General features: G+C 38.0%; 1 protein-coding gene across 10 annotated transcripts in view; it reads right to left on the bottom strand.

Moving 5' to 3' along the window:
* THADA (THADA armadillo repeat containing) overlaps positions 1-24,547 on the bottom strand; it is a 170,012-nt gene that overhangs the window by 115,080 nt on the left and 30,385 nt on the right. For all 10 annotated transcript variants that reach the window (XR_008465188.1, XR_008465189.1, XM_054193736.1 and 7 more), the window contains exons 22-26: positions 23,549-23,658; positions 17,688-17,820; positions 14,641-14,754; positions 13,384-13,506; positions 12,577-12,668 (exon numbers count right to left, since the gene is read on the bottom strand). Coding sequence is in view for 8 of the 10 variants with exons in the window: in XM_054193736.1 (XP_054049711.1) it covers positions 12,577-12,668; positions 13,384-13,506; positions 14,641-14,754; positions 17,688-17,820; positions 23,549-23,658 (572 nt within the window). In the remaining 2 variants the exon portion in view is untranslated. The remainder of the gene's footprint in view (positions 1-12,576; positions 12,669-13,383; positions 13,507-14,640; positions 14,755-17,687; positions 17,821-23,548; positions 23,659-24,547) is intronic.

The raw sequence follows: 24,547 nt of genomic DNA on the forward strand, positions 1-24,547 counted from the left end.
CAATTGGGTAGGACATAAACTGGAATAAATCACAACTAACTGAGAGAGATGCTTAAAAAAGGCTGCTCACGTGACAAAGGGAATAGTAAGCAAATTTGCTGAGAAGATATTTAAAGACGTCAGCTTGTTTTGTCCGGCAAAATTAACACGGGCAGGATATATGAGTGGCACCCACAAATACCTCAAGGGAAACATCAGGAGGGAAAATAATTATTTAAAATAAAGGACAATGCTGGCATAAGAACAAATGAATATTAAATGGCCATGAATAAGTTTCTAATGATCAAAGCAGCAAGATTCTAGCGAAGTTTTACTTGGGAAGGTGGCACTCAGGGAGTCTTCCTGCAGAAATAGTGGGAAATAAATAATGGTTTTTAAGATGCGACTTGACCAGTTTATAAAAGAAACAGCATAGAAAGCTTGTTTATGAAAAGAACTGAGTCAACGTGCCAGCAGGACCCTTACTACTGTGTACTCCTGTGATTTTGTGACACGCTGATCTGCATGGAAATTCCAATCCTTTCTTAAAGTTAAAACACATGCAGTTCAATTGGTGCTGAAGTGTTGCTGATAAGAATTATACAAAGATTAGCCACTGGTAATTTTCAAATCTCAGCCCTGATGTCATCAATCAGACTAAGACTGTCTGCAAGCAGATTCCAAAATGCACACTGAACAAGTATGGAAAAATTTCTAGAACTTCCTTTTGGAAGTTCCAGGCACTCAGTGATCACCCTTAAAAACTTGCTCCTTTTTAAACAAAACTAAAGTCTGCAGTGTGTTTCTGAAAGGGTGAAAAAGTGGCTCACACCTTCTTAAAAACCAAAAACCTCCAAAAGAATTGCAGGTTTCACTTCACTTGAGAAAAGAGGAACAGAATCTTAAATTTATCCTAAGATGACTCCATTATGGTCAGCTTATAGAGGTAATCTGCAAAGTCCAGGGCAAGCACCATAACTGGACTTTGGGAAAAAAGCCTACATGTTACTGAAAGACTCCAAACTTGCCAGGTTTCAGAGTTTCACATCCATAAAGAAGTAACTGACAGAGAAACCAACCTAAAGAAACTTGTCCATAAATGCACAGAGAATCCAAGAGTCTGGTGAGCATTTAAATAGATGAAACTCAAACGGATTTGTGTCAACTGATAAAACAATTCTCGTAATTTTAAAACCATTCTGGAATCTGTTCTTTCTAATTTCTTAGGGAAAGCAGTTAAGCTACATTTTTTAGGCAGAAAACTTTAAAATAGACTAGAAAATACTGTACTTGTCTAACAGGTTCAGCTTCACTCAGCTTTCTCATTTGGACGCTGAGAGAGTACAGCTTAAATAAACAAAGCATTTGGGTTGGACCACCAGGTCCAAAGGGTATCAATGGTTCAGTGTTTGGTTGTTGGCTGGTAACCAGTGGAACACTTCATGGGTCAATTCCGGGGCCCCTATATCCCTCAACATTTTTATCAACAACTTGGTTGATGAGATAGAAAGCACCCTCTGCAGATCTGTGGGCAACACTGAATTAGGGGGAGCGGATGAAACACCAAACAGTAGAAGTTCAGTGTAGACAGACTTTGAGAAACTTGAGGGTTGGGCCAAGAGAAACCTCATGCAGTTCAACAAGGAGAAACACAAAAATCTGCACCTGGGCTGAATAACCCTGAGCATCAACACAGGCTGAAAACCAACTGGCTCAGTAGCAGCCCCACGGGAAAGAACCTGGGGGTTACAGTGGATGCCAAGCTCAGCATGAGCCAACAGCACGTCCTCACTGTAAACAGGGCAAACCACATACTGGACTACGTTCATCAGGATGAATGCAGCAGCAGATCAAGGGAAGTTATTACCCTCCTGTACTTGGCAGAGTGAGGCTGTACATGAAATCCTCCATCCATTTTTGGGTTGCCAGGTTCAGAGGAAATTAGAAGAAACATAAGGGTGTCCAGCAAACAGCTGCTCAGATGAACAGGGCCTAGAGTACATGTGCTATGAGAAGAAGCTGAAGGAGTCATGTTTGTTCAGTATGACAAAGAGGAGGTCCAGGGAAGATCCAACAGCAGCCTACAACCAGTTGAAGGAATCAAAGATTAGAGAGCTGAACTTCTTGCAGTAGTTGCAGATGGTGTAGAAAGGACCAGTGGTCACAAATCATAGCTTCGGAGTTTGAAATCGGGCAACAGGAAAAATATTCTGCACTTAGAAGGGGAATGAAGCATTGGAACACGTTACTCAGGACGGTTGTGAAATCTCCATCCTTGGAGATTTTTAACTCATCCAAAGCCACTGCTGACCTGATCTAGTGTTGCTAATAGTCATAACTTTGAATAAGAATCAAGGAAAACAGATCAAGAGATCCCTTTACAGTTTCTATGACTCCACTTAGCTACTTCCCACCCCAGTACCATGGTTTTAACCTTGACTTCTTAACAGACCAGTGTTTTTCTTGTCTTCTTGTATTTGCTGGCCATCACTAGCCACTGCAATTATAGTAAACAATAGCTCTTGCTAAGAAAACAAATTCTTCAGATTTACCCGGTGTTTAGTAAGTTAGTAACTTAGTCTTCAGTTCAGCACAAAGTATTGTTTTTGCCACAATGTACACTAGTATTTAAAATACTAGCTTGATGTGAAATAAAAATAACCACTTAAAATTTTGTTTAATTCAGATAATTCTTGATTAGCAGTCCCTCTGGATGAGAACCAGAGAATCATCACCATTCTTACTAAGAAACAGAGACAACAGCAACAGGCAAGTTCCTTTAGAAATAAAGATTTTATATAAATTTTAAGAGTTTACTTCAGGTAATTTTGTTTTAAAGAACATACCTAAGAGTTAAATTCTTGAAATAGCATCCTGTCTCAGGATTCACGACAAGCTGCTTTCAGACAAATATTTCACGTGCATAAGAGAATTTTAGCACTCCCATAGAGGACAAAACGGCCGTCTAATTTTTTGTGGAGGCTTGAAAAGCCACAATGAAGCTTGGAAAAAACAACTGTAAAAAAAATGGTGTGATGTATCAGCTTATAAGCCCAAGAGCAAGGATATAAAAGATGACTTGTTTTTCTGGACCTAACATGATACAGGACACCTCTTCAGTGACAAGAAGGGACAACTTTTCTGTAACTGCATCGAGTTAGTTACGAAAAACAATTCAGATTTCATTTTTACCCCACATGAAATGAAAAACACTATGAAAGGGAAATCAGAATCATTATAAAGATGTTGGGTTTGCACCTTCAATAAAACATGTGGTGACTTTGCACCTTCAATAAATCTAACATTTGTTTTGTTAGGAATTAGAAAATACTTAAATCCCAGAACAGTAAGCAAAATAGTTTAAGTTCACTGACTTGAAAAAACATTCTTTATGCTACAGAGCCCTAAAATAAATACTTACAAAGAACTAAGAATATGCCACTATTTCTTGGTTTTCATTTTCCTTCAGATAGAAGTGCTAGAATAAACATTCTTACTAGTTTACGTTGCTGTGTTTTTATTAGGTTAATAACTGAACTGTCAATCAATGCCTGTATAAATACAGTAGTTAAATACCTTCTGCTTGAGAAGCACTTTTATTTACAAGAGACCTAGCCAAGATTTCCAAAGGACTGCATGGTCTGGTTTGCTTTGATCTCTTTTAAGTACAAGTTTCTTTATACCTCTTCTTTTGCTACTTATTATACCCTTTGTCTAATCAGGTACGGAAAGAACACCTGTGTAGAACAAATACTTCTGGAAAAGTGTGACTGAAAGGAATAATTATGCAACACACAGCACACTAAAGTAACTCGTGAAGTCCTTTTCCAAGAGCACTTTTGCTGCCACACTGGCAAGAGAAGTGTACAATCGGCTCAGTATAAAAATAGGGCAACATCACTTAAACCCAACATCACAGACACAACCTGTTACCTATATCAAGACATTAATCAACACTTAACTTTGATATATACATGCATATATACAGACACATTTGTGTATGTATAAAACTATAGATAAAATACATTTTAAAAATGAAACATACATTTTACATATAATATATAAAACAATTATTTTAAGCCAACTTTTTTTAGAAAGTTGAACTGTGAATATGCATGAGTGTGCATATGTGTATATGTATGTACATATGTATATATACACACACATATAAATAAAATTAAGAGATATTATATACCTCCAGAAAGTCTCCGAGAACTCTGTTCAACCACTCCCTATTAACTATTATCTTTAATCTCTTGCCACAAATTTAGCATTGTGAATTTCACCTCCAAACAACCCACACACTTTCTCCCTGTCTGGGACTATTCTGTGAAGAGTAACTGCTTTTTACTCAGTATGGTGAAGTTAATGAGTAAGGGATGTGTACATTATACATGGAACAAAACAGAATAATTATATCAATTCATATTAATGAAAACTTTTATCGCTACAGAAGAAACTAAATTACCTACTCACGTGGTTAGGTTTACAGTAATTTCTGTTTCATCGAATGCATTTTACTCACTCAGTAGAAACAAACATTAACACTATACCCCTAATTTATTTAAAACAAATGAATGGACTGAAGTTACGTCAGGCCAACACATACATTTTCAGGATGTTTCACTTTGGGTAAACTTTCATTCAAGTCACTTTACCGTGTTCATCTTCCTATTTTCTGGCTCTGACCTAAGACAGCATGTTATGAAGATCCTCCCTGTTCAGGAGAGCACAGATACACATTTGCACACTGGTGCTGTAAGTGCGCGTTTAGGTCCCAAAGATTTAACTGGGATTTATGTGGGTTAACATTTTTCTGAATCTGTGTATACAAAATAAAACCTTGAAGTAAAAATGGTAAGTAAAGTAAATGGAAGTAAAAATTCCCCCTGCTACAGGGAATTAGTTTTAGATTAGACTTGTAAAGCTAACAGAATAATTGAAGCAATATCACCGAGGGAAAGAGATTTCTTTAGGAGCTTGTTTTCAATTTTTGTCTGTTTCTGCACAAAGCTTTCATAAATTTTACCTTCAATTTGCAAGTTAATAGCACCTTATGATCATTATTCCTATTATAAAGGCACTTAGAAATAGGAAGCCTGTTCAAAATTATGTTTAAACAAGCATATTGTTATTGAACTATTAATCAGTAAAAGCCGTAATGGTTATCTGAGTCAGCCTGAACTTTTGCATGTTTTCTTGAGACAGTTCTGAGATTAAGTCTTCTAAACCTGTCAAAGTCAATAAAAAAAAGAGCCAGTACATTAAAAACAAAAAAGTTGAGCAAACTCAATGTGGCCTATTTTTGGCAGACAGAAGAGAGACTGATTTCTTTTTAACAAAAACAACCCCCTCACAAGACAATGTACTCCACCGAATCCTTAATAACTACTTTGCAAGCGTTCACTGGAACAACTAAGGTGGCACAGAGGGAACAGGCTGCAAAATGTGGCACAGAAGGAGCAAGAGGAAAAGGACCAGGGGCATTTAAATGGCTCAGTCATCTCAAGAAACCTCACTGCCATTGACCCAGTATTTCCACTGAAAAGCTGCAACAGACCAAAGTTACCAGAGAAAATCCACTAGGGAATCACTAACGAGATCCAAGATAAACCAATCCCAACCCTTCCTTCCGCAGCAAGCAGTCCAAGAGGTACAGAGCTCAGAGGCCAGTTTTGTGAATCTGGCCGTACTCGCATTTCCCCGCTGGAGCCGGCACAAGAGGCTGAGCATTCTGCTGCCTCGCTGCTGCCCTTCCTGCAGCTGTACCTCAGCTGGCACACAGCTGGCTTCTGCCAGTGCTGTGTCTCCAAGTCAGCACTGAGCATTTACGGGCTAGAGTCGATCTGAGCATCGCCCTAGTGAAACTCTCCTAAGGGCTATCTGATTTTATGACACTGATGTGCCATTACAGTTTGACCATATTAGTGCCACCAAGGTCTCTTTCAGCTTATCCCAAAATAGTACTGGACACTCCTCTGTTGGCAACAGAGACCCATCTCAGAAGTCCTGTCGGAGCCCAGTATAATGCACTGCAAATGTCAAATACAGCTGCTGTTAAGACTGACAAAACATCATTGACATAAGACAGATTTTTCAGCTGTTAAGTTAGAAATAGTGGAAGTGTTAGCCTGCCAGATGTGGAACATTCAATAGGAATCATGTACTTACGGTGTGCTTTAAGCTAGAACTCTAGAGTGGCTTAGCAAAAAGGAAGATAATACCAGATCCATTTAATTTAGGGATAATATTATGAAAAGAGAGGTTTGCATTAGAACATTCAATTTGCAGTGTTTTTCTCTGTAACCTTTCACAGTGTAAAATGCAATTATTTATGGTCTTAAAAACCTTAGTATTCATACAAAATCTTAATGTTAAAGAAGAAGTACATGTCCATTTAGGAGGAAAAAAAAGAAATCAACTTAGTGTTTTTCAAAGTTAATTTGGTTTTACTCAGTGACCTTCAAGTGTGCAAGCAACCACTTACTGAGAAGTGCTGAACACTCAACTTGCAATAAAAACAAAGCAAGCAGAGGGCAGTCGTGCATGTTGACTGCCTCACAGCCAATAGTGCATCTTCAAAACCTGATCATATCTACATAGTTTTTATCTTCTTATAATTAGAAGACAAGTTTCTCCTTTCCAAGTGCTTGAAGTTATTGATAGTCATCAACATTTACTGACAGCTATCAATGAAGATAAAGACTTAAAGAAGTACTATGTAGATGGCACTTAAAGTTGTTCCTTTCTTTTCAAATACATCTAAATCAACATTGAGAATATGGCAACATTCATACTCAATTTCCTAGCAGCATGAATGTTTACTCCACAGAAAATGCGTGTTAAGTTGACAGCTAAGTATTTTTCTGCATATGCATTTTCCTTTCACTAAAGTCTAAATACTAGGAGCTTCCCCCCTCCCAAAATGCAAATATATACATATATACACCCATTACTTCACGTAAAAATCATCAGGTTGCACTGCACCATTTCAGCCTTGCTTAAAAAAAACCAAAACTTTTTCATCAAAGAGTTGAAGCTTTTCCTTCCTGGAACCTCCTCCACCTAGGTGAGAAGCTAAGGGAATTCTCCCCAACCCCTGTACTTTCTTTTAATCCCATCCTCTACCCGAGGCCACTGGTTATTCTTTCTGAGGACTTTGCAACATTTGTATTCCAATTACAAAAATGCCATTTTCTGATAAGCCAGGATGATCCTTTTTTATTACTCTAAAGTTTGTCCTAAGTCAAATAGCAAATTGCCTCAAAGGCAATTTTTGATCATGCTTATCCTTTCAAAAAAAAGTAAAAGCCAGAAATACCAAGTATTTGATGAGAAGAGTCTTGTCTAGTAACAAGCAATAGCAACTTCAATTTGCATTGAACTAGAGACCAAAAAGGTCTCTGATATATGTGTGTATAGCACTGGACTAGAGACCGCTGGTCTCCAGTATTATATATACGCATATAGACACACACACGTATGTATATGTGTGCACATGTGCAAGAATTTAGGCGAAAGTATCATTTGGCAGAAGAGAATTCCTTTATGATGAGAAATGTAATTACATTTCAAAATTAGTTTCAGTTAGCTTTATATGTTCATGTATAGATCTGCATTAACTATCACAATATATATTCCATTTTATTTTTAGAATCTCTTAATCTCAAGACATCCTAATTTTTCATGTGATGAATACCGGAGCCTATAATCAACTAGGGCAAACATTTACTTTAGATGATTTGCAATCTGTTGCAACGCTAACAGGAAAAAAAAAAGTGAAAATAACAGAATGATCAAGCATACACTACACCCCAGCTTGCTGCAAAGAGCATGGAATCAGCAAATCTACATTGTAAATTGACTGCACAAGAAAACTGGAAATGGCTATTCAAGCAAAACTCAGGAGAGACAAAACTCATCGGCCTACAGAACTCACTGCTGCTCAAACTCCTATTTCAATCAATTTGCATTAAGCCAAGTGTGGTACTCAGGGTTCTCTGACTTGCCCCTCACAGTGGTGCTTCCACCCAGAGCATCCAGCAGGAGGCCATGCTGGGGGGACAGGGCCATGGCAGCCCCCTCTCAGGAGACACGCTTGGGCAGAGGGCGGGCCCCAGGGCAGCCCCGTTGCCATCGCCAGAGCCACCGCTCAATGGCAGTGGGTCTAGGGGACAGATCTCAGCTGATACCAGGGTAGCTAGGCACATTAAGATACAGACCTAGCATTCTCCAAGTATGAAGTGAGTGGCTAAACTAACATAAATACCTGTGCTGTGAAGGGCTTGATGGAGGGGTGGTTATTTTCTCTAAAGCACACTGATGTACCTATGCACAGCACACTTTCTGTAACCAAATATAAACGGGTTAATTGCAAGGACTCCTTTCTAGCCTTTCCTCGCTACAGTACTTTTTATTTATGTGGCTAGAATTTCATTCCAAGTCTTGTAGATTTGAAATGATCATAATATTTAAGAAAATTACATACCCAAATCAAGTATACAAAAACTAAACTGCACACATACACACAGGTGAGTCTTAACAGGGCCATTTTGAAAATGTCAATTACCTGGAATGCGAAGTATCATTTAGCCAAATACGCACACATATATATGTACACACAAACACACCTACTTACAGCAGCATTGTAAATTTTCATACAGTCTTTCTCAGAAAGAGAACCCAGAGAAAATTTCTTTGCTTCTAGCTTTCTTTTCACTAGAGTGAGTGAACCTGTGTAATTGCACAGACCACTGTAAACAGTCTTCACACAACTTCTATCTCTTCTACTTGCAAGAGCTGCACAAAGTTGTTATTTTTGAAATATTAGTTTTTCAATTCACTATTTCCTTGCCCATGCTAAAATTAAAAAGACGCATCAATATTTAATGAAAACAGGACAGGATTGCATCTCCTGTAAAGCACGGTGTAGAGTAGTCCCTTCAAGTTTCCAGTGAACTCATAAGAGTGAAGTCTGGCATCAGCCCAGAGTTCTGCTCAAGAAATCCCTCTCCTTCCCTGCCCCAGCTGTGCCAATACAGCTGCTGCAAACACGTTGCAGATGACCCACAGCACAGCCCCATTGACAACTGAACCAGCACAGCTGAGCAGCGGGAGCCATGATGTGAAGTTGGTAATTTCTTCAACCCATGTCTCCTCAAACTGCAGACCAAGTTTTCAGAGAACAGACTTTTTCTAGCATAATCTAGTACTGCCGTGTCCTCAGATTGAGACAGACAGTTCTGGCCGACCTTCCTAATGCTCTTTGATGATCACCAAAGCCCAGCTCAACGTGCTTTCTGGCCTCTGCCCTCCAGTAGGGATGGCCACAGCAGATGTAACTTAAAATGTCCGTCAGTAGGGTTAAGCATCCCCTCACTCTCTTTGTCACGGAGTGAGGGGGCCCTTTCACACAGTTGTTCTACTGCAAACACCCAAAATGATACAGGAATGTTTGGAAGGGGGCGGGTGTGTGTGTGTATGGAAACAAACCAAAAACCAGAAACCAAAACAAAACCCCAAACCCATCATTCTTTTACATATGCCTGGAAAAAAAAACATAAATCAGGTTACGGATCAGACATAGGTTATAGTTCATTCAGTCATTGAATCCAGTGCTTCACAACTGATTAAGACCATCAAATAATGGACCACCACTGTGTTGTCATTACATAAACACCCCAGCTGCATGGCAATTATAATGTACAAAATTAACATAAATAGGAAATGGAACATAACATCAGCAGACTAAAAGCAGCAAAAGACATGACAGGCCTATAATTTTTGTATAAAGGATGCTACATGTGAATTTTTAGTGGAGATAAGAGAAAAAAAGGGAAACATAACACAAAGTATGTTAAAGAAACATGGCAGTGGAGTTAAGTTACCAGTACTGTTCCAACAAAGCTTTCTTCTGGAAGTCTACGCAAGCTCTCCACCACCCCACTTGTACCAGTTTCATAGGAACTCTTGCTGAGAAAACCAGAAAGTCCATCCTTTTTTAGACAGATGCCCAGAATAGCCCAGCAATAAGGTAACTCCCCGCTGGCACAGAAGAGACAGATTTAAACCACTAACATAAAATCAGGCAAACTAGAAACCCACGCAAGGTCCTAATGGTGGCATCAGAGAGTTGGTCTTTGTCCCCAGACAGACTGCCCCTTAATGCAAACAGAACATCCTGCAGGCAACAGAACAAGCAGCTCAAACCCAGATGACTTTCACAGAAGCTCCTATGGATGCAAGTTGCTAAAATGCTAGTGCTTTTGAAGTAAACTGCTACATTTAAAAGTTGGGGTCGGGGCGGGGGGGGGAATGACTTAGCTTTAATATATGGACTCTGTTCCTGTAAAACACTAAACAAAACAAGTTCAGAGCTCCCTAAGAGAAGTGCCCAAGCACAGCAGTGCCCCAGGGATGTGGCTGCAGGGAGCTGTGCAGCAATGGTGACACCTCGTGGTGCCAAACCACTGAAACACAGACCTCTTCCCAAACACAACCTACCCTAAACCCAGCGGTGGGGTTCAGAGGAAGAAGCTTTACAAACAAAATAGTCAAACCACCTCTGCATCATTCTCCTCCTAAACCAATGTCTCCTGTAGAGACGGGAGTCAGAAACTTGAAATCAAATCTCTGCCTCTGTTTTCATACCTCCTGTCTCTTGCTGGCCTGTCTCCAGAAGTGTTTTCCCATTCCTTGTTTCGTGGTATGGATGACTACAGGTGGGAAACAGTAAAACTGACTAAGTACAATGTTTAATGAAAAACTGCAAAATGAACAGAGGGGAAAAAAATAAAGAAGCCAGCCTGGCTTTAACATCTTTTGGTCAAAATGATTACAAGAAAATTACTGTAAACAAAAAGCTTCAGAGAAGCAAGTTGACAGTGCCAGATACATAAAAATTAACATTGTTTTTAATGAATTCAATTCAAATAGATAAAAGTCTCCTTTCCTTTATTCTAGTATCTCCCATCCCCAACAGATGCTCAAATGCATTACTTTCTGCAACTTCACAAACAGAAATCTCAGATGACATATCTCATCACACTGCATGTATTTGAGAAGTCAGTTTGTCTTCCCGCTGCAGAGGTTAATGTGAAATTTTTCCCTAGGTTACAAGCTTAAAAAAGCTGAGGTACATCTCTCTTTCTGTAAGTGCTCAATATTGAATTTAAAAAATCCCCAACTTTAAATGTTGCTACAAAAACAAAGTGAGAAGGCAAGAAATGAGAAACACTTTTTATTGCTGTGCTTTGGTTTCAGGGGTTATGGGAGTGAATTCCAGGTTTGGGTGAGAAGTGATTTGAGTTTACAACAAAGCAGGGATAATTTAAATAAATAATTTAATAAAAAGCAGTAGGGAAGATGACATTTCAAATTGGGGGAGAGTTATTTCTAAGGGAAATCTCCTTCTGGTCTCCCACGTGTATTTATTCCTCACATTCATACATGCGTAGTAACTAATTTTTCAGATGACACCTGAAATTAAGCTGAAATGGCACCCATCTATCATCTAAAAGATGAAATACTAGTATCATCCCAGGACATTTAGTTTCTCATAACGTGCATGAAAATTGTATTAGCTACATAGATCAACACTAAGGAACCACTGTATGATGAGTAAAAAAGATTAGTAGAATTTTTGAAGGTAAATCGTAACAATTGTCTTTTTCAGAAATTGCATACCTTGTCTGTGATTTGAAAATCTATTAGGAATTTCTGAAATGGTTGCCATAATATTCATAGCGTGACCACTGTATTACCCCACAGACTCACCCAGAAGTATTTTATAATGAGTTTATTCTGCATCTGATGTTATTTTTGCATCCGTGCTAAAGCAGGAACCTCAGGTACAAAGCACAGGGCATGGGCACGCTTCATTTGCTGCAGAAGCTAAAGGAGGGGGCTGAAAGCCAAAGAAAACACGGGAGTGCTTGTGCACTAACTGGAAGGCACAGAGAAACAGGAATCCTCAGGACTGGGGACTTTTAAGTGTAAGAAGAGAATTGGGTTTACATAAGAAAATGGATACTAGAGGATCTGGAGCAGGACTACAGAGTTGAAGGGCAGAAACCCTTGGAAGAGAAGCTGCTTTGCAAGCTGCAATTTTTAGAGCTTGGAAGAAAGAGACATGAAAGAGGGAGAAGGTGTTCTAGACTAAGATGACTACAGGGAAAAAAACACAAGTCTCAAATTAGTAGGGGTGAGATTACCTCCAGCCTGGCTCTAGAGGTAAGGGAACACACGTGTGACCATTGCCCCTCTTCTCCCTCGCCCCCCTCTCTTTGCTACCAAGACCAACAGGGCTAGCTTGTGACTGCAAGAGAGACCGGGCATTTGGAAGAGCCGCTGGTACCAAAACCTCTCAGCAACTTTCCCCTTCCATGAAATTGCACGTGAGTATAGATTAAGTCTCAGTGCTTAACAGCAGATATTTTTGGACTTACCGCTTATTTCTTGGCAGCACAGTTTAAGCAAAGCTAGATGTTTTTGTAACATCGTAATTCAAATATATCCATAAAGCAAGCAAAATTTTCGAATTGTTGTTGGCTAAGGTCATGTTTTGCAAACTTACAATTGGTACCAAGTGAAGCTTACCTGTTTTTTTTGGAATTTTCATCTTTCCCTCTTTTAACCCCAAAAATTCTTGTAATCAGGGCACTAAAAAGAAGAGTGGATGAATTTCTTACCTAAAGGAAAAGGAAAAGAACATGAACTGCGTTTTAAAAATCATTTTGAACTGTACTAATATTTTTTTAAATACAGCCACCAATGTACAGTGAAAAAAAAAGAACAGCAGCTGAGTGAAGGACAAAGCATGCCTACTGTTCAGAGGTCAGCACATGGAAAGAATTAATTCATAGCATCCTTCCTCTTAATCAAGATGGCACTAAGAGGAAGTTCAGATTTTTTTGAGATGCTCATCTTTAATATACGGAGTACATCTAGGTTTCTAGTGGCTCAAAGCATTCACCCTTATCCATGGCCGATCATGAAATGTTCTCCCTTAATATGCCATACGGAATACTATCTTTTATTGAAAAACAAAGTAACAGTGAGAATGAAAGTAAATGCACTCCTTGCTAGCTAGGTGGACTGACTCAAAATTTAACAGCCAGATACATTTTTATCTATAACATTATCTTTGTTCCTACTTTTTGTACCTGACTTTTTGTCAATATCAGCACTTCACATTAGAGAAATATGAAACAAAACCAATAAACGTGACCAGAACTATGAGGTTTTTACAGGTCTACATCATTCTTTATTGTACCTTAAAATATTACATCATGTAAGATTCCAGAAATCGCAGTGCTGCCACTTATAAACATGACCAAAGCTTCACTGAACAGCAACACTCTATATCCTGTTGAATTAGAGATGCAAAATTAAGAATTCACTTACTGCCCAGACAGGTGACATAAAACCTAGAATTGCTGCTTGTATTCCATCTGCAACATAAGGCATGATGTTTTCACCTAAACGTGTATCCCTGAACAGTGCCCGAAGAATATTTAAAGCATGAACCTGTGGGGGTAGAAGAAAAATATATATTCATTGGAAAAAAATCTTAACTTTAAATGTGGTAATTACAGCAATGAACATTCAAAAAAAAAATATCCATATGCACATTTACCCCACTTTATTTCCATATTAAATACAAGAATACCACTATTTAGAAATATATTAAAACATTGCAGCAGTAAACACTGTTAAAAACAATTTACAGTTTAAAACTATATTCCTCTAACAAGTACAGTCCAGGCATTGCAAGCAAAGGCCAGCATTCTTTTTTCCTTAGCTTATCATGGCTGTAAAAATAACTTTCAAAGTTTAGAATCATCTTTTCCAACATTCTTGACATGCTGTAGATACTGTGAGAAAAAATAAACTACAACTCACAGGAGGACAATATTAAGCAAAAAACTGACAGCCAGGCTTGCTTCACCATATGGAGCGTTTTCTGATATTTCTCTAGTCTCTGTAGGGGAAGGTGGTAATCTGTGTAGCTTCACAGACTTTGACAAGGCTACATAAATTTATACCAGCAGAAGATCTGGCAGAGCCATTAGAACATATTTCTATGTATTGTCAACAAATTATGGCTTGCACTTACAAACAGAAAGCTTAAGTATTCGATAGCAACATTTTGAAGATAAAGATCTTGACTACAAAATAAAATTCCTGTGCATTCTAAACGTATATATTTAAGTTTTAAAAGTTACTAAGTATGCATAAAATCACTTTTCATGTAGAATTTTAGAATTTTACTGCATACAATATGATTTATGCACTCACTTATTTACTCTAAATGTAAACAAATGCTTGCTCGTTAATTTCCTTGTAAAAAGGAAGAGTACTCATCTACTCATTTAGAAATATACTACAGGGAGTAAACTGATCATATAAATTCCAAATGAATATGACTGTATTTACTGTACAAGAAAAAAAATATTAAATTATGCCCAATCCATTTTTTAGGATCTGATGCACTTGCACATTCCAGTGACTTCATAACCTCTGCACATGCAAACACGTTTTAAAATCTAGCTATAAATAAGGAAAACAAAATATTCGTATTAAAAACACATACAAGTTTCCTTAAAAGTTTGAAGTAACACAAACACTTTTTTGACATTCTGATGAGAGACTGTGTTTTACCTGTGGAATTACACTTGATGATTCATTCAAAGGTGCAGCCAAAGATATCAATTCTTTCATTGTCATTTTCAACAAATCTGTTTTGCTCTTCTTCGGTTCTGAAGCTAACAAAGCCTACAGAAAGTTAAAAGAAAAAAAAAAAAAGTCATGTGTTTCTAGCCATGTTTCTTTCCTACCAGTTCCACTCCACATTCCTATATTTACCGTATCACAGCCTAGCTTCTGATCATACACAAGGACCAAAAAAATTTTGCAAAATGTTTAAGTTTTTAACTCTTTTGCCCAAAGCTTCTTAGCATCCAATGTTTCAGTAAGAAAACTCTGCTCATGTACTACCCATCTGCCTAAGAAAATTTGCTCATATATAACAAGTAATAATTTATCACACACCAAAAAAATCATAGTATTTATTACAATGAAAGTATGTGCCATATTATACATGCTTACATTTCTTAGTATGGACATTTTTTGAGTTTAATAACGTACATATTTAAGATGACACAGGCTGGCCAAAGAAGAAATCCTGGTTTGCAAAACAGGGTAAAACAAGCAGCATGTTTTTAAATGGAGAGAAGAAATGCGTCCATCTCCAAATAGTAGTTCAAGGGGTAGGACATCCAACTGAGATTAAAATACTCTAATTTAGTCCTCTAGAATTCAAAACTGGAGTTAAAACAGTCTTTCTCTGTCTAGTAGCTCTTCTTGAATTTGTCCAACTTAGTACAAACGGATAATCATAAATCACTTATTTCTAATAAAAATGAGTATCCATTTGTGTTTTGGGGCCCAGAGCCTGTTCAGCATCAGTTCAAAGAAGATATTTAACAGTCCTTTACATCACATAAGAACGACCAAATGGATCAACTGCAAGCCAAATCAAGTATAGAAGTTAGGCAGAAACCCAGAAGTAGTCGCTGTCAGTTTATCAGTATACCTTTAACAATAGGAGAAACACAGCAGGAAGGGGAAAAAAAAAAAGTATTCATGAAGTACAAAAAAAAAAAAAAAAAAAAAAAGGGAGAATGAACTGAAGACTAAAATTTCATGCCCTAAAAACGTTAAAGCTGTAACTAATATTTTCCCACATTTTCCTCACCCACTAATTGGAACTGCACCTTTGTACTATTAGGTAATAATATTTCTATTTTAAATAGGTCATTTAAAATGCTCATAACCTTTAAAATTACATATTATCATTAAAACAGATGTGTTTTACTAAAACAAGAATAAATGTCACAGGAAGCAGATGGCAAAGAGACCACACTGAGTCTTGATTTTATGCATTAATAAAATAACCTTATTATAGTACTGTTAGGATATGCATTACAACTTGTATTTTTATTATTTAAATGCAACATGCTATTTAAGTCTTAATTCATTTTACTGAGTGCTACAGGCACATTCAGAGCTACTGCCAAAGAACACTATCACCTCTCTTTACAATAAAATTACAATTTAAAAATAGATTATTTCAGACTAATCCCAACGTTCATTTCAAACCTTCTCATTAATTAACTAGACTAACTTCATACTCTTCCAGAGCTGTCAAAATAGAAGCATCTGACCTGTTTATCCGAACAGCTATGGCACAGCGCAAGCTTTGTCATATGGACTCAGTAATGTAGGCCAACTGCAGACTACACACACGTTTTCTGCAATGGGATACCGTTGGCTCCACCTAGTCCTTACATTAGACAGTGTTAACTTTGTACGTGAAAAACTGTTTCAAACACGCTTGGTTTTTTCACATTCTCAGCATTAGCACTAGCTAATGCCCACCGGATTCAAACTCTGCGGTGTGAGTGGGGAAACCAGAAGACATGAAATCTCCAAATGCATTTTGTAGACAACTAACAGATATAAAAGGGTGAGATCTTTAACTGCTGAAACTGAAAAGGAAAAATTGTCTATAAAACCAATGCCCTACTTCTGCGCAGTGCTGCCTAGCACACACGCATCTAGCGAAGCCAGGAGCAGGCTGTGACTGACATAAGAAAGGTCAGACAGAAGCAGGCTGCCTCAACTTTCTCAGGGCAAACTTGGAGTGGAAAACAAGCAAGATGAATTATTCTGGCAGGGAGAACACGCTCCCAGCAGTCCCTCGGATTCTTGGAACGTGCTTGAGACTATACTTCAGCGAGCGGAGAAAGTTACAAATTGTGTAGTTAATCTTGGACTCCTGTCTTAGAGAACTGGTTGGAAATTAAAATGATAGAGGTTAATTTAGGGGAAAGCAATCATGGCTGCTTTAAGGAACGAAGGAATGGAAATAGGTTAAGTGAAACCTGCAGTGACTGACCTCACACGGATGCAGACGAGCTGCTGCATACTCCTGTGAGGCACTCAGTAGGAGGTGGTACTTCAAACAGAGACAAAACACTGCCAGCCAGCAGGATAGCCGTCAGTTCTGAACTTGGCAGAAGCCAGAGGCTGCGATGTGTGGAGCTGATAGTAACATGGGGAGTGGGAAGACTGTGGGAGCATGGCCCAACGCTCATGGATATGTCTTCAGTAACCTACTCAATTCATTGCATTCGAGACTGCCAGTCAACACGAGTTATTGTGACTATTACTTGATCCTGCTTTATTACTGTTGAGTGGACTTCCCAAGATCATTTTAGTATTTTCTAGGCCACCATTTCACAATTCTATGGAGGTCTGTTCTTATTTTACCACCCTCCCACTTCAGATGGAAGAAGCATAGAGTTACACATTTAACAGAGCCTTATTTAATCTGTGAATTAATTTACAAATTTGCCAGGATTATCACAGTGGCCACACAGAGCCTACGCTCAGTCTTTTGAAATGCTAGTTGAATCTACCTCAAGCCAAAAATCTCAAGAGTCAGCAGAACTGTAGTGCCAAACATGGTGTAATTACATGTGGCTTCTTGGTTGCACAGGGGCAATCAAAGTCTGTATAAAAAAAAAAAAAGTAATTTTGACATTTTATGTGTTGAAGTAAGAAAAATAAATACATAAGTGTATTCACCAGAAAGGCCATGAAAAAAAAATAATTAGATCACAGGTAATAACTTTAGTTGGTACCTGTATGTAGAATGGAATTCCCGCACTACGTCTGGTTGCACATAGTGTAGATGAAGGATCACAAGATTTGATTTCTTTTAACACACAGCTTAGCCACTGCTCTGGCATCTTGCGCAGACTCTCGCTGTTACATCTACATGAAACAAATACATAAGAAACGTGAAACAAATACAGAAGAAACTAGGACAGAGTCAAAGAAAGCATTTAGTGACCTTAAGAAATATTTCTTACTATATATTAAAATCTCTAAGCATACGTGCAGATTTTTTTTTAAAGAAATAAGACAGATATTAAAAAAGGTATTGTACATTTTTCCAATGTTGATAGAAATTATATTAACCCTACTTATTAAGTGCCCCGGAAAAGATACTTTACTGAACAAGAAAAAAAGTATTCTGTGCTTCAGCACTGCAACCATTCTTTTCTGCCAAGAACTGTCACTGCCACTTCTCCTGTTCTGGAGAAGAAAATAAAGACATATGCACATCAGTCATTGTGTAGGAAGTGACACTTTACAAATTCGTATCTTTGTTGCCACACAGTAGCTGATGCGTGACCCTTACATTAACTAACGTATGCAATTATGTTTATAACCATACAAAACAAAACCAAAGTCCCTCACAGTAAGTATGTATTATGTAAATAACCCTGCAAACCTCAAAGCAGGAGAAGGAATGAAAAAACAAGACACACTGCTCTTTTTAAAATACTACATCGGTCACACTTTTGGTAAAGCAGCTAAATTGATCTCCTATCAAATACTCTGCAATTATAAAACTCAACATCACCTGAAAGCAAAAGTCTTCCAAGGACAAAGAGAACTCAAGTCTACTTCCATTGCTGGGACTGATCAGTTCAATGAAATGTACCATATTCAGTGGGCAAGACCAGCTTGTTAATCCTATGTCAATGTTCCAAAAGGATCATTCATTGTTAGGAAAATTTCTATTAATGGGACGTTGTTATTAAAACCTGTCACACTGGTTTGACACAAGATTCAGAGTAGAAGAAAGAATTAATCACTGTGGACAATACAATTGCAATTATCTCAACCATGCAGGAATTGCTTTACCTAAAAATATAAACTATAATTAAATTCATGATTAAGTAGGGAGACCTTACAGTAAGACTACAATCAAGTTTTCTACCTAAGTGACTGAAATAAAGAATTTAAAAGAGAAGCTAAAAGGCAGCAGTTACTGGTGTGGAAACCAAAATCTAATGAAAGGTCTACATCTACTCTCTCCTTCTTTACCCTCCTGTTATTATAACAAGAATTTAGGTAGGCTAAAAACCTGATACTGGACAACAAGTGAGGCTTTAATCTGTAGTGAAACCTTCCTTTCCTTCTTTTACAAAATAAACAGAAAATTAGTAATGCAGAAAACAGAGGTCACAGAGGTCAGCAGAAGACATGCCAGACTTCTTACTCTTCAGTAATTCCCTTAGGATTTCCACCACAGGTTTCCTACGCTGCTGCCAGGCCTTCTCCCCATTTTTGAAGGGCAGCACCTCTTCAAAACAGTGGCCGGCATGCAAACCATCAGTCCAGAACACAAGAGAAACATGGCTTCACAAGGGACAAGTCACCTCATACCACAGCATAAAAGAAAGGCACTTCCTGCCCCAAGCCTGTGACCAAATCAACTAAATTAATTTGGAAATTAATGGTGAGTTCTCTTTTCTTTGACTTTTCTGTTTCTGTTGCTGATAATTAGCTTCTCCCCCTGCTTACTTCCAGGACGTGTTCCTTTGCTGCTTTTGGGTACACAAGGAGGATGCAATTCTAGGGTTGAGACGACACAAAACATCTCCATGGGTCTCTGCAGCTAGACTCGACTTTGCAGTTCTCTTCATCCACGTCAACATGTACTGCAAAAGCTACTACTTCTGGTCATGTCTGCGGCTGGTCTTACCTCCCTAGCTAAGCAGAATTTAAATGTTTTCGTTTAGTCATGCAAAGAACAGTGCTCATCTCTCTTCTGCATGTTATCTTAGTATTAAAACAAACATCCCACAAGACACATTCACATCTGCTGTGGTGCAGAAGAACACAAAGTAAAGCATTAAGGAAATATTTAAAAGTTGCTACGTTGCATACTGAGTATTTTATTCTTAAGTAAACAGAAGGGGTTTTCCCCTTTCAGTAGTAGTAGAAACAGGAGAAATATACTGAAATCCAATAAACTTCAGACTCCCTTAAAACTGTATTGCTTTGATCTTGCCACAAGTAATTCTACCTTGTTCAGTCACCCACCAAGGCACTTCTTTTCTCTTTTTTTTTTTTTAAAGGTGAAAGAGTTATTGCTTTAAAATTAGAAACATTAGAGACTGTTGACTTTGCAATGGAGATGACTACTCCCTTAAATTTGGCAGCTCCATCTCCTTATGGTCTGGCAAGAAGAATATTGTCTTAAGAAGCAGGTGGCCCTACGTTGTAAGAATAATGAAGCTTTACAATGTAAAAATGGTGGTCTCAAGCTCAAATGTCATTTTCCAGAATGAAATAGTAATTATTTTTACCAGATCAAACAAATTGTGCTGATAATTAAAACATAACACAGTAACTTGATACACAATAACTTAAGATGCAGTACAGTAAGCGTTTTCCCACAGATTTCTATTTGTCCATGGGCCGGTTACGATTTCATACATGCCCAAATCCCTTCCTGTGGTCAGTATCAATGAGTACAAAAAGCCTGGCTAAAGATAAAACCCTCTCCCTAACTCCTATGGCAGTATTTTCTCCTGTCCAAGAACAAAGGGTCAATCTTGGATGTCAGTGGTTTGTGGCATAAACCGCACATGTAGAAGCATTTTCTACATGGGTATAGTCAGTGTTTCCAATCGCTGTAATCAGTCCCTATCTGGGGAAAAGGGGGTTTTCTTTCACCATTTCTCCTCTCTCAATAGACCTGTATTATTATTCTTTTTCATAAGTAATGCGATTCCTATTCTTTATAAAGCTAGTCTCCATAGTGCCCCGGCACTTCTCAGAAAAATGAGACAAGAATCTAGCCTCAGAAACACATTACTATTCAAGGTATAAGTCACCCTAAAAAATGTCCACTTTTAAGAGGAACTCCTCTGAAACTACGAAGTCCTTCCACTTGCATCCTCCTTTTCATAGTATCTGCTCTAAATGAAGCAAAATTTTCCAGATTTCATAACCGCACTGAGGAAAGTGCTGTTTTGAGGTTCCTCTAGCAGTAAAGCAGAGCAGAGAGAACCGTGGGTGGCCTCAAAACTTCAGAGAAACAATATCATTACCCCTGTCTCTTTCTTTCACCAAGCAGGAAAAGAAATGAGGGGGAAAATATGAAGAAAGTTAAAAATCAACTCAGTCTTTGAACTGAGCAGTGCCTTAACATTGTATCTTGTACTTCATTATATAGCGTACTTCCCAATCCCACAAGCATCACAATACGGTGATTTTTCCCCCTCCATTTTATTTCTCTCCATTTTAGACTCTTTCCTTCACATCTGTGATTACACTTCTGCAGAAAAGTTAGTGACAATTTTAGTACAATTCACTAGAAAGTCCATCAATGATTTTTAAATTTTACAAGAAGTCTTCCTAGTATGGGCCTGGGAAGGCAGAAGTACAGTCACTTCAGAGCAACAAAATGAGTCAGAAGCAGAGTTTACTGCAAAGATTAGAAGGGTCTCCTCCCAGTTGCCTAACAGAAATATTACAGAAGATCAGGTACTGACTAGGTACAGATGAATAATTTCCACTGATACTGGATTAAACATTTTTAAAATCAAAGCAGGTTTTTTCTTTATCATTACAGTTTTCCAGAAAACTATACCACATGGTCCTAACTTGTTGCATATATATCAAATTGTATTCACTGAGTTTAATTTAAGCTCCAATTTGAACATTTTAAAATGTTCAAAATACCTTATTTGTAAGTAAACGCACTGCACTGTATGATGTCACTCTTCCCAAACCTTCCCCTTGCATTCTGGAACTTTAGTGAAGCAAAGCACTACGGCCACAGCTATGCAACACCATGATTTTGACATTTCCAGAAATCTTTATGTTCTGCTTGATCTCTCAGAAAAGCCTCACCAAATAAAATAAAAGCAAAACACCATTTGGAACAGAGAAATTGTTTGGGTATTTGTAAGGATTACAGGAGATTCTAGTTTAAAACAGATGCCCAGAGGCTTACAGGTGCTTTCTCTAACCACCCTGTATTGGGCCAAATGAGCATTTTTAATTTCTCAGGGCCTATGACAGGAAAGCATTTTTTAAAAATAACATTGTTTATTTCATTGATATGAACGCTGCTTGTTTTGTAACTGTGTGGTTTTCTGAAGGTGCAGCCACAGACAGTATTAAGCAGGCACAACAAAGGGAGCATTGCACCCCCAGAAGGAATATGAACAGGGAAAAGGAAGAATGGTAACTTGCATACTTAGAGCAGACTCAGCAATTTACCTCCAAACGTCGAGACAGAGATCAAATTTCATCAGGTTCATAAGAAATCCCTGTGGAGGAAAGATTTTTCTTTCACCACTAACTCACACAAGTCTGAATACCATTTCTCTGTCTAGAAAGAAGTCGACGCTTGATTCCTATAAAGACTGGTATTTAAGGGTTGTATAGCTAAAAGCGAGATCAGATGGTAAATATTCCAACATATATAGTTTTAAGAAAGTGTTTTGCTATAAAAATGAAGGACCATGTTCAACTAGAGTCTGTCATAAAAGCACAGGAAAGGGATTTGGCACAGTCTTAGTGACAGATTTTTTCACTGTGTCTTAGAGAAAGAATGAATTAAAGTGACAGGGATGTTTCTGTAGGTCTTGAGTTCAATTCTGTTCAACAAGGTATCAGGTTTAAGCTGTACAATACTATAAACTGCCCCAGAAAAAGGCTTTCTCCTCTGGTATTTGTGGATGCATCAGCAAATTAATATACATTCTGGTACATATACTTCCAGACTGTCTGTGAGCCTGGCAGCTATGGAGAGAGGTAGGCCAGTTTGGATTTACTTGCAGAGCGGAGCCCCTCAGCTGCAGCAGGCTAAATGGAAAGACCCTGGGACACTCAGACCTGCAGGGCGACTGCATTCCCCGAGAGGCTTAACCCACCCGTTTTGGAAAAGAGTCTCAAGAAACCCCTCGTATCCCAGGAGTACCAAACCAAAGAGTCATTAGCTGTTCTGGTATCAGTCTCCTTTCTCCTTAATTTTAAATACAATCAGCCTTGATATAATCACTACATATCACAAAGAAATATTACCAACACTTGAAATAGGTAACTAAGCATGTAATGGAAATTCCAAAGCTCTTGCCCAGACCTCAGGACAATTCTGCTTACTTCGTTCTTCTAGGAAAGTATAAAGTTACAACGGGAAAGAAAAAGAAATTTAAAAGATTGCATATCACATCTTGTGGTGCACTGCCAGGTAGTCTTCCAAATGTCAGAATATACAACTCAATGACAAGGAATAAAAGTTTCCAGGAAAACATCCTGGCTGAAACAAGAAGTCTGGCATTCATTTTCATAAAGGGCTGGGGAAGGCGGGGGTGGGGGGAGAAGAATTCTACACTCCTACTTTTCCCCGAGAGCTTTTGAGAGCCGTTCAGTAAACTAACACACCAGAAGTGGAGAAGAATGCAGCAAGCATTGAATGTCAGTATTGTCTTTCAATGCCTAAGAACCATCATTAACCACCAGTATCGCAGCCCAAATCACAGACGTAACTTGTGTCATAATCATGCTTACACCAAACCTGAATAAAACCCACATGAAATCCAGGATCTGCTTGCACAGCGAGCTTCAGGATCGATGCCACAGTTTGGTAAAACTACTATATTAAAAACATAGTAAGTTGCGCATCTTGTACCTGGAAAGCATTTCCGTAAGTTGCACAAAGCCAGCGTATGCCAATTCAAATGCACCCCTGTGTCTCGATTGCAGCAGATGATGTTTGAAGTAATCCCCGATATTTTTAACCTAAAAAAAAAAATAATATTTGAAATTATATATAGACAATTAACTTATATATGCAAGATACTTCTGCAATTAAAAGCAGCAATCCTTCCCCTGGTTGGAAAGGCCACTGGCAAAAGCAAAAAGCAACCAGAAGTCGTATCATAAAAAAGCCACTTACTTTAAGCATAACAAATATTATACTCTATTTTTCAGGTTCAAGCGATAGTGCTATGTCTATGCTATGTCCTTAAAAAAAGGCCAAAAAATAAAGGACATAAAATTAGATGTTGTCCAAGAGGGACACAGGCAGACATTAAGAAAAGAAAGGGACAACTCTGATTTTCAGAGGAAACGAACTTACAATCCTTCTTGTTTGCCTTCACTCTTAAAATTCCAAAGAAAATATTTACTAAATCATAACAGCAGAAACAGACATCTACAAAAACATCTGAGAAAGATAAGAAATTCAAACTTCATGAATTGTGGCAAAGGAAAACAAAGCTACCTTCCCTACTTTTAAGGTTCTAGGATTCTGCATTATTGCCTCTCACTACTATAAACAACTTTAAAATAAAAAAAGATGTTGTATGTAGCTCTCATTATTATATACATTTAAAAGTCTCAAAAAGCTGAATGCTATAACTAAACTTTCACCAATAGTTACTTTATAGAGCTCTACCAGGATGCCAAGTTTTTAAAGCTGTTTGGAAGCTTACAACTCCACGCAATCTCATTCTACAGAAAAATATGCTTTTCTTATTTTTCCCTCTAATTCTGATCAACTTTCAAGGTCTAAATCAAACTTCCAACATAATTGGTTTAAAACACACAGCACATACTTAATTCTATTATGCAAAATTTTCTTCCAGAATATTTCTTAAGAGCTCTTCAACAAAAGGTTCTTCGAAGC

Source organism: Rissa tridactyla, chromosome 3 (assembly GCF_028500815.1).
Source record: "Rissa tridactyla isolate bRisTri1 chromosome 3, bRisTri1.patW.cur.20221130, whole genome shotgun sequence".
Taxonomy (NCBI): domain Eukaryota; kingdom Metazoa; phylum Chordata; class Aves; order Charadriiformes; family Laridae; genus Rissa; species Rissa tridactyla.